Source organism: Argiope bruennichi, chromosome 5 (genome assembly GCF_947563725.1).
Source record: "Argiope bruennichi chromosome 5, qqArgBrue1.1, whole genome shotgun sequence".
NCBI lineage: Eukaryota > Metazoa > Arthropoda > Arachnida > Araneae > Araneidae > Argiope > Argiope bruennichi.
The window spans coordinates 54,865,011-54,883,663 of record NC_079155.1 but is presented as its reverse complement, the minus strand read 5'-3'; the positions used below and the strand labels follow the sequence as shown (position 1 = coordinate 54,883,663).

Sequence of the window (18,653 nt, the reverse complement as noted above, 5' to 3'; positions counted from 1 at the left end):
TAATTATTTATTATGACTTTTTTCTTTTACCTCTACTCAAGATTCAGCAGAAGTGAGACTCAAAACTAGAATATCTGAAAAGCAATAAAATGACGACTCATTTAATAAAAGCATAGAAAAACCAGAAACCAGATGGTTGCAGCAGAAACTTTTCTGAATGCATCAATAATATAAATGCTTATCAATAAAAAAAATTTAGTTAATAAATAAGTAAAAAATTATGCTTAAAACAAAAATAAAAGCACATTTTTTCTTTCTAAGCATTAGTTCAGTGTTTTCAATGCTAATTTTTAATGCTGCTTTTTTATTGCAGGAAGAAAATGCTGTAAAATAAAAATGGGCTCAAAAACATGACAAAATTATTTTAGCAAAAAAAAAAAAAAAAAAAAATTAAAAAGCAATATTTTCAAATAAAAAATTTTAAAAAAAGACAAAATATGTTATTCTGTCTAACTTATAGCAAACATACCTTTGTAAGCCCTAAACGATAGTCAGAACTATCCAGTTTTATTGCTTCACAAAGCTTTTCAGTTGCAGCCTTTGCATCGATGAAGCCATTTGGAAGGGCATTCGGAGCCAAAATGGTATATCTACAGGGTACTACAAATGTTAGATAGAGGACTTACACCTTACATCAAAGGAATTACAAAATTTATGGTTCAAGTGAATACTTGTCATACACTTACTTTAAATCATTTTTTCAGTGTAATGTAAAGTTCCGATAAGAAATTTGTGTTAAAATTAACACAAAGTACCACCCTAATATATAATAAGGGAATTCAGATACAGTCTTATATAATTAATGCCTTTTAAAAAATCCTTTGTAATTGTGTGTAAAGAAAGGAGAAGTGACAGAAAAGATGCACTCATAAAAGCTTTGCTGCAGGAGACTTTTTGTTATTTATATATATATACTCACTTTTGCTTTGAAGATATGAAAATTTTGAGAAAAATATTATTGCCAAAGTTATATCTAAATTATTTTTTACTCAACTAAAATTAACAACTGAATGCACAGCACAATGTAATTAAATTTTATGAAGGTAAGCAACAAATAAATTATTTAATTTACCTATAGACAGTTCAAGAATTTTTTTTAAATCAGCAATATGAATGAATCAAATTCTAACAAAAAGTTTCTTTAGAAAGCTAGAATCATAAACAATTTTTCTTTCAAGATAAAAATTTTATTCTTTTTAATCTTAAGTTAAATAATAAACAAGTAAAATTAAATAATATAAATTATTAAAAATGTTAATGTTACTAATTTATAAAGAGACAAAATATAAACACACAAATATTAATTTGTTTGTATTTTTTTTAAAGTAATCATAGCAAAATATTAAACTGTATTCTAGAAATTGTGTTAGTAAACTTCATATTCTCTCTTCTTTATATTAAATATCCTATTTTTTAATTTTGCAAAATATACTTAAAAATTACAATAATTAACTAAATTATTAATTAGGTATATAAATTAAATAGATAACTAATTTAGAAAAAAAAAAGAATAGAGAAAATTGAAAGATTGAACAAAGAAAAATTATATTTTTAGAGCAATTAAATATATTTTACATATTTATATGATAAATAAAATTTACATAAAACTATTTATAAATATGTAGATATAAATTGCATTATATATAGAAATTATTTTTGTGTGTATGTGTGCTAAGCAATCAGTTGTTAATCTAGTCTAAAAAACTGTCACAATAATTTTTTGTTTACAAGTCAAATTAATTTTCAATATGTATAAACAATTTATACATGAAAAATTAAAATTTCAAATATTTAATAATGAAAAGAAAGTTAGCATCAAGAAAAGGTTTAGTAGAATAAGAAAGGAACATTTTTATATTTCATCTGTAAGCAGCATTCCTAGGAAAGATCAAGCCGTTTAAGGGAAAAGATATTGGTTACATGCCTTTGTTCTTCCATAACGAAACACACTAGGATCCAGGGAAATAGCATCCAAAATCTTTTCAGTTGCACACTTCGCATCCACAAAACCTTTGGGAATTTCATTAGGAGCAAGGATAGCATATCTGAGAAAAGGATAATAGCATGCAATGCAAAAGAATAAAAGGTTCACAATAAGTTAGGAAAAGGAAGTGAAATAAAAAATAATATAAAAGTGACTTCTCAAACATTTCTGAAAATTGCAGGTGGCTACTCATATTATCTGAAACATTTTTATTTCAAATATTCGAAAACTGGAGTTCTGTTAATTAAAAATATATTGATTAGCAGAGAGTTTCTAGAGCTATTATTTGTAATTAAAATTTCATTATATTTTTTTGTTCATATCTGAGGGCAACTTTTAAAAATACAGAAGAAAAGAAAAAAACATAAAAATTATAAAATAGGAAAAATTTAGACAACAATTTTTTACATGTGTTTTTTTATTAATATTTAACATTTATATTAAATTAGAAAATTATATTACTTTTGAAATACATAAAAAGGATCTTCAAATATTTAAAATATCATTGAGCTTGAATATCAGCAGCTTATAAGTATCATATATTTTTTCCATAAAATTGATTAGTTAAAATGAAAATAAAATATATTGCATCATTAACCACTGAATTTTTAATAAATAATTTTAGATTTTTTTCCCTTATTTTTAAAATGAAAATCTAGTTTATATAAATCTAATATTAAATTTCTGATTTCATCCATTATTTTTTTTATTTATTTTTTTTTTTTTTTTTTTTTTGAGAAGGAGACTTTTATTTATTTTTTATTCAACAAAAAATATAAAAAAGCATGACAAGTAAAGGGAGAAGAAAAGAGAGAGAATATTTGAAGAAAAGGTAGTTGAGATGAAGAGAAAGAGACAAAGCAAGAAATATGGTGGGTTTATGAGGATCTACAGCTACATGTGGATAAGGAATGGGGGAACAAAAGACAACATAAATGAATTCCTTTGGAAATGGGATTGGGTAGGAACATGGGACAGGCACAGATAGGTAACATTCAGAGGATAGGAGGTTCAGGATTTGAGTGAGTAAAGTAGCAGCTGATATAATTCATAGCATGCACTAAAAATATATTAGTTAATATTTAAAATATTTTATTGAAATATAGAAGGTTAAAAACAATATGGAAGCAAATGCACTTTTAAAAATTGCAAATTTAATGTCAATAGCATATATATTTATAAGTATATAATTGCATAAAGCATTAGTACTCATTTTATATTATAAATGTTTAAAAGTTTATATCTAAATCTGAAACTTATATGAATTAAGCTGACACATTTAATTTAGCAATAAAAAAAATTAAGGTTAGGAAAAGTTATATTAATAAATCAGTTTTATCTTAGTATAATAACTGCATTATTTTTATATCTTAAATGTTATGTAATCTCGTAAGCAAAAGTTCTAAATATTATCAAAATAATAAAAAAGCAAGCATTATAGCAGAATTTCTTGTCTGAACAAGTCCTCCACTTGTTGCAGATTCCTATACGTGCCTTGGTATGTCCCAACCTATAGTCATTTGCTTCTAGTTGAATAGCTGTAAGAATGCATTCTGTAGCTTTTTTTGCATCAACAAACCCTTTTGGGATGGAATTGGGAGCCAATATTGTGTATCTGTAGGTGTTTATCAAATGTGTTATGAAAACAATAAATTTGAAAAATGTAACACATACATGAAATAATTTAAAATAAAATAGCAAAATATACATTAAAATGTTTTAGAGGAAATGCAATAAAATTATTATAAATAAACAATTTAAAAAGAATTTTAAATAAATGAAAAATATAAAATATGATACTTAAGAATGCACATAATACATGAACAATGTAAATGAAGAAAGTTTTAAGTTACATAAAAATAGATAACAGTACATATATAAGCAGATTTAATCACGTGAAATATATCAAAATGTGATTAAGCTAATATACAATAATCATGCAGAATTCATTTTTTTCCAACAAAATTTACAAACAAAATAATAAATTTAACAAAACAAAACAATTGCATGGAAATTGTTGTGAATTTCTGGAATACAATGTGAAAATGAATATACATTAATACATGCTAATCACATATACAAATTAATCAATTTCTATAATTATTGTTAAAAAATTTAAAAACATATCATAAAAATTATTCATTATTAAAAAAAAATCTAATAATAATATAACAATATGTAATTATAAATATTCATAAAAAAATTAAATTTACACTTATAATTTCTTTTAAAAGTTAAATAAATCAAATTAATACCTGTGTTTAAAGTCAGGATAAACCATTCTGTTTGGAAAGCCTTTACGGCAAATACGGATACCTTCCAACACACCATTGCAAGTCAATTGATGCATAACCAAATGTGAATCAATAACACCTGAAATAATGAATGTATGTAATATTTCTAGTTCAAAAATTTAACATCAAATTATAAGAATTCTTGTGTATCTTCATATTCAAATTGTAGACAAAACAGATCTAAGGACCATAGAACAATTTATTCTGTTAAATCACAAATAATTTAGTATATCAGTTTATTATGCAGTTAAATAAAATTGACTACTTAAGTGTAATTTATATGTTAGCTTAAACTTACTTATATGAATTTATACATCTCATAGTACATTTTTCCTACGTTGCATTTAAATAATTTTAGTTTCGCTGTTCTATGTAAATATTTGCAGACCACATTTTATTCAATTAAATATTTGTTTAAAAATCAATTTTAATTAAAGTTTATATTAAAAATTAATTTTTAAGCAAGCTTTCAATATATATATTGATTTTCAACTACTATATGGACATTCATATAGTAGTTGAATAATTAATAAAAAAGACAACTATACAATGTAATATTATATATATATATATATATATATTCAAATTTTAAGTAGTTTCCAAAATCTGTAAGAGAGATTTTTAAATATCTCGCAGAAATATAATTTTATGGTTTAAAAGCAAATTATTTTCTTTCAGAAATTCAACACAGATGTCTAAATAAGAAAACAATATTAAAAGCAAAATTTATATGAAAATGAAAGCAGGAAAAATCCCACCAAGTAATACTATAAAAATGTTTAGATCTTGTATTCATATATCACAACTGTTTCCATTTAAAATAAAAAATTAAAAAAAAAAGTATTAAAAATGATGCACATGTTATTACTCTACTGCATATGTTTATAATGTTACACCTATGAAAAAAAATTCTTAATTTGTGAATAAACCAAATAAATACAAAATGTTTATTTATTTTACACATTGAACTTTACACTCATTGGAAGGAAGGAATATATGGGGATATTCAGGATAATGTGGAAAAATTCAGGATGAAAGGGATAAAGAAACATTATCAGTTTGTTTCTATGATGCAAATATAATCAAATAAGATGATTATAGTAAAGAAATGTAAAAAAAAAAGTTTTTTTTTAAAGTGATGTCAATTCATATCTGGATTGAAAGGAGATAGGATTCTGGAAAAAGGGTTTCTCTGGGTGAATCACACAGATGAAATATGCATTGCTTACCTGGGGCTTTGATTTCATTAGGTATAATACACCTTACAAAATGTGGTGAAGTACAATGTAAAGTAGCCATCAACTTGTTCAACTGTTCCTATTATTCAAGTAAAAGCATACGCATAGCACATGTTAAAATAGAATCACTCAACTTAGTCGTTTGATTATAGATGCAAAGGCATATTAGAAATAAGGCAAAATTTTACAAGTATAACAAAGCTGAGAAAAAATATTGAAATTGGTTACATACAAAATAGGGCAATAATTTTATTTTATTATGTTAATATGCAATTAGCAAAAAATATATCATATAATTAATTATATAAATAAAAAAACCTGAAGAAATTTATTGAAAAGGGAATTATATAAAAAGATTTGATATTTTAATAAATATATAAATACTGTGAAAATAAAAAAAAAAAAGATAAGAAAAGAAATGTTTCAGATCTAGTTATTTATACAGTGTCCAAATTTTCTAATGTGATAAATCTAACACTTAACACACATGTATTCAAATATATTATATATTTAATGTTTTCTAAACTTTTTATGTAATAATTTTTCAAGAATTAACTGAATGTTTATTCTCTCTTAAATAACAACAACAATAATATTGTCTTTGTTATTCTACCTTATTTTCTACAAGTTTATAATGAATATCATTATATATTATTCAATAATTTAAAAAATTATGCTTTCCTAAACAAGATATATTACATAAAATTTTTATTTGAAAAAAAATGCTTTACACAAAAAATATATTTAATAAAATGAAGAATAAAAATTTTATTATAATCAAACTAAGGATTTTATACTTGTATTATTTGGTCCTTTAATGCTTCAAAATTCTTTTTATTTTATAATTGTATTTTATATAGCAAATAAAATCATTTATGTTGAAACAAATTAAATGCAAAGTTTACCTTTTAATTAAAATATCAAATCTTGCTTCTTTCAAAAGAAAAATTCAAATTATGGAAAAGTAACACAAATTGAAACTAAAAGATAGTATTTTCATTGATTAAAGCAGACACAAACATATATATTCTATCTACCAATGCCAATACAACCATTTGTCCATGCAAAAATTACTAAATCATGCATTAATGAGCACAAAGGCACAGGAGAACAAGGTTCACATGCAAAATGTTTTGTCTTATCAAAATGAATCTTTCAAGTATTCTATGAATTGTAAAAAATTGAAGCTTGTCATTAACAATAGTCTATGACTAATTTTAGAAATCTATTTTAATTTTGTTTCTAAGGTCAAATAAGAAATTTTTTTTAGATAATTGAATTAATGTAAAAATTAAGTTCATTCAATAAATTAGATGTATGTAAAAGAAATATGCAAGTTATTCCTTCCTCTCAATACTCTCAAAAAACAACTGTCAGAGTTTTGCATCAAAAAAACTAAAAATCATGATAACATAAAAAAAAATAAATTTGTTTGCTATATCCTAATTTCAAAACTAATTTTACCTCCTTGTAATATATTTCCCATTAATTAAAGATTATTTATCACCATAACAGTTATATTATTTTATAACTTTTATATAATTGTTTCTCTAAAAGTTTTATTAAGGACTCTTATAAGCATTAATGCACACCAATATTGATAAGAGACTTCTATTGCACACAGGAAACTGAATATTAAGTGTCATAAGGGAGATCTTCAAACTAGGCAATACTAATTTAATTGACTTTTATGGCAGAAGGTATTAATACCGGCAGATACTAGCCAAACACATATGAGGATATGGGTGTCAGAAGAAATCAACAAAGAAAATTTCCACATGTAAGCAATTCTATTAATATAGTTTCAGTTTTCAAACCAGCAAATAATTTTTTCTTTATTTTAGTACATGTGCTGGGAAATAACTTTTAGAAATTCTGAAAATATAAATGAATTTTTAAAACATTTAATATGCACAATTAATTGGAAGACTAAAATTAAGTTTTTGCATATATCAATTAACACACCTTGAACTTTGCATTTTTCGTTTTTTCTATGGAAAAATAAAATATTTCTGTTTTAATATATGATTTGCACAAATCTTTAATTTTCACAAGCCTTGCAAAAAATTTTCCATTCTTAAACTATAAAAGCAGCGAGTGCTTTTGATCTCATATGATCTCTTTAATATTTGACATGCCTAGAAAATACATGATGCATTTATGTCCAATATTTCAGCAATAATCATGGAAGGGAATTGTAAAATTTATATCTGACCATCTACCAGTTTCATGCTCTTTCATTTTAAAAAAGTGATAGTATAGTTTAAATGCAGAAATTTTGACATTAATATTTTTTACAGAAATTCTGAAATAATTCTACCAATTGTTTCAAGAATGTCAATACTATAACTGAACAGTACATATATGTTAAGATAATTTAATGGAAGACAAAATTGCACAAGAAATGCAATACTGTACATGCATGACTAAACCTACATATAAACAGAACATCACATTTTATGCACATCACAGAAGTGTTGAAAAATATAATAGAAAGTTGGTATTTCAGTATCTTCAATTTCTTAAAATGAGCTGTTTTGTCCATAAAGGGAATCAAAATTGATATAAATAAAATACCTCTCTGTATGAGAAGAAAAAAAGCTGCTTCAGCAGCAAATTACTGCAATTAAGTTCTAACTTATTCAGTGAGTCAAATAAAGAGCAAAACTTTTAAGACAGAAATTCTTTTGACGACATTACAAAAATAATTTTTCAAGATAAAAATTATGTAAATTTCACCTCAATTTTGATGATAATCCTCAGTAATGATAATAATCCCATAGTATAATTTTAAATTTCATTAATAGCTCCATAACAAGTCGAACTCCTTCAGAGATATCAACTTTTTGTCTACTTCACAATTTGGAATAGAATTAAAATGTCAAGGAAAGTACTATTTTTAAACAAAGGAAACCTTCATGATACATGGCATAAAAATATGCTATATATGCAGTGCTATATATATATATCTATCTACCTGGTGATTTAGTTTCATTTGGAATAATACAACGAACAAAGTGTGGTTGTGTTGAACGCAATGTTGTCATCAACTTGTTCAGTTGTTCCTATGAAAAAAAGGGCAAAAAACAACATTTTTTTTGGTTAGTGGAAAAAAATGAACTTAGTTATTGAACTAAGTACATGAACTAATAACTTCTATAAATGCACAAGCAAAGAGAAAGAAAGAATATAAACTACATAGATACAAAAAGTAGATAAGAAAAAAAGTTTTATACAATGAGTTATTAATAAGAGAAACATATAGATGCAGGCATTTCAGTTTCATAACAGAACTAAAAAGAAGGGAAAAAATAAGTTCACAAAAACATACAAAACAAATGCAACTATATCAGTTTTAAAAAAATATATGTGGAACCAATGCAAACAATTTAAGATGAATTTAAGTCTTAGATTACACAAAATATTACATTTTCTTTTTTAATTTGAGAAATTTCTTTTTAATACATACTAGAAAATTTTAATAAAGTAAATATTATTTAATCTAGGAAAAAATACATTAAAATTCACTTTGTGTAAGGAAGGTTAGTTAACTTTTATTCAAAACACTTCAGAAAATTATCTAAAAAAAAAAAAAAAATACTCTGTAGCAAAAGTAGATAGAAAATCTTACTCTGTACAGAGCTGATACAGTCTGGAAGCCAGAGCCCTTCTTACGACCACCACCTATACAAATAAATGTATTAGTACAAATATTCATATTCATATGCATGTATATATATATTTTTCTACAAGTAACAGGAACAGTGATATCAGTTATTAACCTTTTTTAGGATCATCAACACCTAAACCAGAATGATCTTCAAAAATATCATTCAGCAATTTGTTAGAAGCATGTTTAAACTGGTCCACAACAGTATCATTAAGAGGATCCTTATTTTTCTCCAACCATCCATTGAGATTGTAAGGTACCTATCAACATAATAAAAATATATGTAAAAATTAACCTTACTTTTAATTTTTAACTATATACAATTTTCAGTATTAGATATTTTCTAAACTTACAGTTCCAGCATAATGAACAATGGCAAAATGAGCTTCTTGTTGACCAGGTTTGGGTGGTTTGGGCTTTACAAAATTTGGTGACTTGCCTAAATGATTGGTTTTTAATTTCTCCTCAAATGTTTTGTCGCTGGCCTTAGGGAACATAGATTCTTCCTCCAGAATTGACAAAACACCCATAGGCTGTTAAAAATGATGAAAAATTTAGTATAAATAAAATTCTCTTAATTACTTAAAAATGTAAACAAAAATAAATTTATTTCAAAAAAATTTCAAGATAAAAATATTATTTTTTTACAAAAAATACTTGAGGGTCTCACATCATATTTATTCTTTAATTTAAACAAAGACTGGATATTTTCATTAAAGAACTTTCTCAGAAAATTTTGCAAATAGAGAGCAAAATTACTTTAATATTATAACATAATGCAAATAAATTATATATACAGAAAAAATAATACATTTATAAATGTATTTAAAAATTTATTAATGTTCATTATTAAATTTATTACATTTTTTATGAATATTTAAAACAAATATAGAAAAGGAATTATTATAGTCTACTCTATCTACAAATCTATGTAATTTTTATTGTTAAGAACACAAAATATCAAGTTATATATTAAAAAGTATTTTTATTTTTGATGAATTTAGATTATCAAAAATTCTATTAGCTTTACTGACATTCTTAACATACAATTAACTTTATAAAGAATCATTAAAAATAAATCTATAAGAAATTTCTTAAATCTGTAGAAAAGTCTTTACTAACTCAATAGCAATCACATATACAGTAAATTAATTCTATCTTACATAAACATTTTTTACTATAATGAAATCTATTAAAACAACAACATATAGTTAATCAAAGTTACATTAGAACCTATTTGCCCTACCTTTTCAATTAAATCGATGCAAGCTTGTAGATCTAAACCAAAATCAATGAATGTCCATTCAATGCCTTCACGTTTATACTCTTCTTGCTCCAAAACAAACATGTGGTGATTGAAGAATTGTTGCAATTTTTCATTTGTGAAGTTGATGCACAGTTGTTCAAAGCTATTGAACTAATTAGAAAAAATTTTTATATTGCATATCTTGAACACACATATTTACACATTTCTCTTCAAGAGAAACATATAAAACATATTAATGTTCAATAATAACCAAATGCAAAATCAAATTTGCTTACAGTTGCAAATATCAGACACTTTACATAAAGAAATTTTTATGACATAAAAATATAATTTCAAAATAAAAAAAGGCATTTATTTTCATAATTTTAATCATTTACTGCAAAAACCAATTAAAAGTATTTCTTAGAAAAATAAAAGAAATTATATAAAAACTGCAAAAAAGGACAAAAATCATGACATTTATTGCATTTAATTATAAAAATGACTAATATATATATATATATATATATATATATATATATATATATATATATATATATATATATATATATATATATATATATATATATATATATATATATTAAGCTATGATAATACAAAGAAATTTTGGCATGATATTTTCCAAATGAATTAATATCTTCATTATTAGATTAAAATGTTAAATTTTCATTAAGTATTTACAATTCTTTTAATTCTAAAACAGAATAAATATAAATACAACTCTTACATTAGAATATTTTTTCAAAATAATAGTTTAAAATTACAATAATGAATAAAAACATTTTATTATAACATAATATTTCAAATGTCCAGCTCAATATTGTGTTTTTGAATTACTTATTAAAAAAAAAAAGAAAGAAATGGGAAAGCAAATTTTTCAATGCTTTCCTTTAATAATGAATAAAATTATAAATGGATAGTAAAACAAATGCTCGGGATAAAAGACAGAAAAGACTGAAATAAAAAAAAAATTTTAATTGAAAATAATTTTTATGAACAGAAGTGCATTATTATTGAAAAAAATTATTTAAATATATTTGCAAGATGAAAAGGAGAAAATAATGTTAGGAAAGTCATAATTTTAAAAAATAAAACTTTAAGAAATTATTATTTTTTAGAATACTAATATTTTTAACGAATATATTCATGAAGAAAAAAAAAATTAAGAAATAATATAAAAAATTGAAATCAATCTTTTTTCTATTAGTTCCCTTTTTAAAAAAAAAAAAATAACTATCAATAAAATATAAAGAAGAAATTTGTGAAGGATACCTCAATTCTTTAGAAATAGTATAAAGACACGATTTTATCAGATTATTTTATATAGAATGTAAGAATATGAATGGTGTCTCTTAACATATTTAGATATATCAGAATTACATGATACATTTTTATAACTTTATTGAGAGTTATAAATATAACAATTTTTTTTTATTGAACTTTGATGAGAAAAACAAAGCCTTAGATGCTAAATATCTATACTTACATCAAAAATTTCAAAACCTGCAATATCCAAGACTCCAATAAAATGTTGTCGTTTTTGTTTGGTATCCAAAGTTTCATTTACTCTTTTGACTAGCCATTTGAAAAGCCTATCATACATGGCCTTTGCCAAAGCTCCAACAGAATACACTACCTATAATATATGGAATTTCATAAAGAATTCATAAATCAATTCATAAATATTCTTGTCAAATATTAAAAAAATCTATATATATATATATATATATATATATATATATATACAAAATAAAATATTAAAGTTCCTTGTAAAATTACATCTCTTTTTTCTTTTTTTTTTCCAAAATGAAAAAATACATTTCATTTATTTTTCTACTATTTATACATGAAATGTTTCTATAGTCTATAGAAATCCATAATTAAGAATATTTCTGAACTATAAAAGAAATATTGTATTAATTATTTAAAATAACTCTAAAATCAGTTATATTTAAAGCAAAGATTTCTCAGAATGAACCCTCATATGTTAGAAATATATCAGTCTTTTGCTGTAGCTTTGAAACAATTTATTATACAATATTTATCATTGTATAACAATTATAAACCATGTGATTTTGAATAAATTATTAAAAATTCAGTTGTATTAATTTGAACTGAAATCACTTAGGAATTTTTAACATTCCCACCCTTCTTATATGAAAATATATGACTTTTTAAAATCTATATTTTTTAAAAAGAGCAAGCCACTTAAGAGGTTTTTCTAATAACTCTACTGCAAATATATCTGGCATGAAGCAAAAGGGTATAATTTTACAATGTTCTATTCACGTATGTTAAAGTGATGAATTTATGTACTAACCTGTTCCTTGTTTCTACCTTGAGTCACAAGTTCATTACCAACTTTGATCTTTGGTTTCAACAAGTTCTTATAGAGATCAGCTGCATTAAGTCCCAATAAATGTGCTACTTTTTCACCTGCTTCGGTTCCATCAGCTTCGGCTTGTTCTTCTCGTGGTCTCTGTTTAAATTTTAACTCACCAAGATGCATTACAGAACCAGTAATCTTGTAGATATTGAGTTTTTCTTCATCAGTGAATCCCAATACATCAAAGCCATTCTATATTAAAAATATAATTTTAGAACAAAATTTTCAAAATGCCAAGAATATTTATTAAAACTAATGTTTATGTTTGTTAATGTATCATTCATGTTAAAGTTTATAGAATAAGTAAAACGAACGTTTACAAGAATAATAATAATTTGTTGAATTGCTTTTATTCGTTTGTTTGAAAGAAAGAAAAGAAAATTATAATCCTGGTTCTGGTTAGAATCTCTATAAAAACATATCCACAGATCATAGGAAGGAATGAGGTTTGTTTTCCGGCGTATGCTCCTGAACGGAATTCTTAGCTTGTGCCGGGTTAACAAAAATCAAAACTCGAATATCACAAAATCCACAGATCATACAAAATGAAGCTTAACTAATTATTTGTATTTACCGCTATATTTACTTTCGGAATCATTCGTTACAAATTGATTGATTGATTGCTCATCTGTTCACTGCAAGTCTACTCCTGAACACGAAGTGTAAATGAAATGGATACAAAAACAAACTTTAAGAATTAGTTTTTAAGTTTCTATTTCTGAAATTATAATTAATCTCTAAATTTTATATCAAATGAAGTTTTTTCACCGTTCTGAGAATTGCTTATTGGATAAGATTTCTTTCTTTTTATTTTGTTAATATCCCAAATCCCAAATCATTTCTAATAAAAATCCGGAAGACGCTAGATTTTCGCGTCTTTGATTCTATTGAAAATTGTTGACTTCAAGCATAGTGAATTTTTCCTGAGACTTGAGATTCATCTTAAACTGAAATTTGCCACTTTCGATGAAATTAAATTCAGTTCTCATATATCAGTAAAAGCTACAAGCATGGGAATTTGATTTTCATTTCTTTTCCCCCATTTTTATTTTCCATAAGATAATCATGAATACGATGATTTTAAATCTTTTTTTCCTAATAAGCCATTATAAGCTTATTTACTTGCATAATACATAAAAATATGCAGCTACAGTTCACTAAAATATAAACCTAAGATTTTTTTTTGGTTCATTTGTTAATAATAATTTTTTTTTTTTTTCCAAAATATGATGGGGAAATGATCTATCATTGCATGATCTATCGATGCAATGATCTATCAATCCATCTTAGTCTGAATTCAGAGATGAGGGAGAAAGATAATTACGAATTCGTGTATTTGAGAATTATTACCCTTAAAAATTTGTCAGTAAATGAACACAAAAGTAAAGTATACTTTTTCCATGTATAGGAAACCATATCTGTCTTCAAAACATATTAGAAGCATACCAATTTTTCAACGAAAGAATCTCTCTGCCTGCCTATTTAAATGAAATCATTTTATAACGTTTCAAGACAAGACCATAATTTATTCCTGCTTTACATTGTAACTGCAGCTTATTAATATCTGGAAATTATATTAAAAAATTCTATCAGCCCTCTTTCTTTAAATTTATTGGGGGAAAATGTTGTTACTCGTTAACTGTTCTGCCATTATATTATCATAATTTTAAAAAAAAGGTTGAACTAAAAATTTTCAAAATTACTATATTTATTTATCAAGATACATTGCATAACTATATGTATTATCAAATATGAGACATTTCCATCATATCAATTTTCCATAGCTGTCTTTCTATTTAATTTACTGCCAATATTTTGCATTATATAGCATAAAAAGTTTCACAATTCTAAACTAATATTTTCTAAAGACATTTTTTTTTATTAACGTAGATATCTTTTCATTTCGAAGCTGGATTGAACAGTAAAATTAAATCTCATAGAACTTTTAAAAATAAATGAAATTTCTTTTTTATTTAACAAAGTTCAATTTTAGGCAGTTTTTTTCATTGCATTAATTAATGAAGAAATAATGATGGTCTACTTACAAAGCAATATTTGCTGGAGTGATATTATATTTAAGAAGCTGTTCTCAAGTATGTAAAATTACACAAATTTATATGAATATTTATGCTCAAATTTCAACTAGTTTTTCCCATGCTCAGTTTTTCTATAATTACGATTATAGATCTAAAAAATTATTTTAAAAATTAAATGCTTCCTAATTTGTTTACACTTTTTTGTAGCAAAATAAAATGAAATTAGAATCAAAATAAAACATTAATTGAGGGCTGCCACTGTATTGTTGTTTCTTTTAAAATGCTGCTAAGTGGTTCCTTTCACTGTAAAAATTCACAACATAACATAAAGTTATTTCAAATTTATAGAATTTTATAACAGCCATTAAAGAATGAATGGATAAGAAAATCGCTTTCGACATTAAAAATTTAGTTTCAAATACTTACGTCAGTAACCAACATATCTTCACCGTCATCTACTCCTGGAATATCTGTTTTACCTTGCGACACAAAGTGATAATCTCGGATATTGTTCGAAAGTAGAACTTTTTCTGTAATGGGAGGAAGGTTAAACTAATAAGGAAGTTAGTGACAAGGTAGAACAAAGGGGATATTCGGACATTCCAAAACTAGAGTTATTCTAATTTGTTAGAATGTGATAGGTTGCTTAAAGTGTCTCGCTTTTCAAATTTTTGTGCAATAAAAACTCTTTCAAGTTTTTAAAAAGAAATTGTAAAAAGCTTAAAAATTTTTATTCCTTTTTTTTGTTGAATTTAGTTGTTTTTATCAAGAATAATCAATAAATTTATTATTACTATTATTATAAACCAGCTTGAGTGGTTCAGATTTTAAATTTGTTTTGTAATGCTACGGTTAAAAGATTAAACTTCAAAATAAGAATAAGATGAAAGAGTTGCATATAGAGCAATGCTTTATGCATGACTTCAGATGATATGTAAAGCATTATAAAGCCAATGAATAGCAATGTATAAGCGAATTGCTGAATTGATATGGGAATGAATGATATTATTAGAAATAATGATATTTATTTATTCATAAACCAGTGAGGAAATAGGCAGTTATAAGATAATATATATGATAACATAGTTTGTCAATGACTGAAAAATTACGAAGGATAAGCTTACTACGCTATATAATATGTTGGGGCAGAAGAAATAACTTTTATTCTGCTAAATCAGTTTTATTATATCTATTTGTAACATAATAAAAATCGAGTGAATATTTTGTTTCTAACTCAACGTCTGCTTTATATATTGAAGGTAATCCATGGTTAATTCGTTGATTCGAAGCATTTATTTTCTTTCTTATCCCCTAAAGAATTAAACATTTTGGCTTTCCTTGATAAGCTTTGTTTACTGAAGTGAAAAGACACAAGAAGAGAGGTTAGTAATGTTTAAAGATCGTGCAATGAATGGCAGTAAAATGGCTCACCATTTCCTGCAGGTAAATCAATTACATACTAATATATGTTACATTTTAGATTTCAAATTTGAACTTGGAAATCTAAATGATCATTCTATGGAGCAAGTTGGAAGGGGAAAAAGATTCGTAAAGGTGTTAACATTGGATGGAATTTAAAATAAGATTTTGATTGGATGCGAGGGGAACTTCTTATAAATAAGAAGAAACTACTTCTACAAAGGGAAGCAGAAATGTGGGTCTAAGATGGGAAAGGTGCTCTCTTGAGGATGGATATTAGGTTGGGAATCACCAGAACGGATAGGGACAATTGCGCTTTAGGTACTCACATCAGTCAATTGCATTTCTTCAGCATCATCCACCCCTGGGATGTCAATTTTACCCTGGGACACGAAGTGATAATCGTGAATGTCATCGCTGAGTAGAAGTTTTTCTATTGTAGCAGATGAAGAGAATAAAGCGTTTAGTAGAAGAATTGCAAATAGAGGCTGAAGCATTGAAAATAGATAGTAGGCTTTATGAATGAAAATTTTATGTAAATTTAACTTGCTACCAGGAAATAAAATTATATTATACAAACAGAAATATATAAATTACTTTAAACTAATAAAATCTTTTATATTTTGTAATAATAATATAAATTAAGTTAACAATATTTCATAATATTTTATTATTTATATATAATATATTATTATGGATTTAAGTAATCTTATTTTAGTATTTTATATTATTACGATATTCTTAATTTTTTTATTTCAGACAGTTTTTTTTTAATTTCCTTAAATAAAAATAAAATCTTTTTGTAATATTTCATTTTTTTTTTTTTTTTTTGCATAAATTTGAAAAATTTATAAATAGTTATTTTTGTAAAAGGAATTATAATTTTTTTAAGAAAATTATTTAACTTTATTCAGTATTATTTCTAATAAAAATAGTATTTCTATTAAAATATAAATTATATTTATGTAACTTTTTATAATTGTGTATAGGCTTTTCTTTTCAGTTTTAGAAAAAAATGAAATTCAGAAAATTTTACCTTTCAGATTCTTTATTTTACCAGACATGATCTGGTAGAAAATATGATACGAACGTTCCAAAGGCTGCTGTGATATCACACGAGCCTTTTCTAATAAATCTGAAAGAAAATAAAAATGCATAATTTAAATTTATTTTCAATAAATTACAACAATTAAAAAAAAGTAAATGATATTCCAGAAGTCGGATATTGAAAGAAAATATTTATCCACAAAGAAACCAATAAAGAAGACTGTAAACTCACAAGTCTCAATGTCAGCACCGGCAAGTTTTCCCATTGGTCCAAAGTGGATTCTGATGAATTTACCCTATAAAAATATATTTTAGATATTTATTGCGTAATACAGGTGATTAATCTGATATAACTATTGGTATAATGACACAGTCAAATGTCATTTACGAATTTTATATATTTATTGTTACAACAACATATATTTATTTCATGTGTTCTTTACTAGAATGAATCAAATATGTTTTACTAGTTTCAAAATATGTTGATTATCTATGAAAATATATTTCTTTTTCACTTACGAATCTGGATGAATTATCGTTCCTCACAGTTTTGGCATTACCAAAAGCTTCTAGAACAGGGTTGGTTTGAATGACTTGGTCCTCTAGATTTCCCTAAAAAAAAATTCAAGAAACACATCAAATTCAAAAGTTTAGCAAATATTTATAAATTTTCAAAATGATTTTATTTATAATTTTAAAGCAAAATGTTAACTTATTTCAAACAAATAATAAATAAGAAAGCATATTATCGCTTAGGTTTACCTTTTTGGAAGCTTCCTTATCTTTCTTTTCCTTGGAAGACTTTCCGACATTGGCGAAATATGCAATTACTTTTTTAGTATTTTCAGTTTTTCCAGCGCCAGACTCTCCTCTATAAACAAAATATTTTAAAACTTAGTAAGAGAAATTGTAATCTTTTCTGTTATTTCTAAATGTTTAATAAGGTTTTTATGAGTAAAATAAGCAGTGTTTGCTGTGCAATAAATTTTGATTTTTAAACGTAACTGTTTCGTATTTTATATTTTGAATCTTATTTTTTCCAACATATTAAAAAGCGAATATAAATTCTCTCGTTTATCCAATAAATTTTTGTTTTCATTTTAAAAAATGTTTTTATGTGCATTTTTTTTCTTTTCGCTAAAAGTGAAAACAAAGCAAACCGTTTCTTGAAAGGAAATTTTTAGAAGACTTTTTTTAAATAAATGCAGTCACAAAAAAAAAAAAAAAATTAGAATTTACTGTTACAAAAGTTACAAAGTATCTAATTTTTTAAATAATTCTATTAATATCAAAATTGGGTTAAATTTTAATT

At 24.4% G+C, this 18,653-nt stretch overlaps 1 protein-coding gene across 12 annotated transcripts in view; it reads right to left on the bottom strand.

Annotated features, from left to right (window-relative positions):
- Positions 1 to 18,653, bottom strand: part of LOC129968170 (myosin heavy chain, muscle-like) — a 44,050-nt gene that overhangs the window by 15,128 nt on the left and 10,269 nt on the right. For 3 of the 12 annotated variants that reach the window (XM_056082008.1, XM_056081996.1, XM_056082002.1), the window contains exons 6-19: positions 18,104 to 18,212; positions 17,861 to 17,953; positions 17,574 to 17,637; positions 17,331 to 17,429; positions 16,624 to 16,727; positions 12,774 to 13,031; positions 11,940 to 12,089; positions 10,433 to 10,603; positions 9,540 to 9,719; positions 9,299 to 9,446; positions 9,148 to 9,200; positions 8,494 to 8,581; positions 4,240 to 4,357; positions 3,479 to 3,599 (exon numbers count right to left, since the gene is read on the bottom strand). In XM_056082008.1, coding sequence (XP_055937983.1) covers positions 3,479 to 3,599; positions 4,240 to 4,357; positions 8,494 to 8,581; positions 9,148 to 9,200; positions 9,299 to 9,446; positions 9,540 to 9,719; positions 10,433 to 10,603; positions 11,940 to 12,089; positions 12,774 to 13,031; positions 16,624 to 16,727; positions 17,331 to 17,429; positions 17,574 to 17,637; positions 17,861 to 17,953; positions 18,104 to 18,212 — 1,756 coding nt within the window. Of the gene's footprint in view, positions 1 to 469; positions 591 to 1,924; positions 2,046 to 3,478; positions 3,600 to 4,239; positions 4,358 to 5,507; positions 5,596 to 8,493; positions 8,582 to 9,147; positions 9,201 to 9,298; positions 9,447 to 9,539; positions 9,720 to 10,432; positions 10,604 to 11,939; positions 12,090 to 12,773; positions 13,032 to 15,301; positions 15,406 to 16,623; positions 16,728 to 17,330; positions 17,430 to 17,573; positions 17,638 to 17,860; positions 17,954 to 18,103; positions 18,213 to 18,653 lie in introns of all 12 variants that reach the window. The other 9 variants (XM_056082000.1, XM_056082007.1, XM_056081998.1 and 6 more) reach the window with 6 other exon arrangements.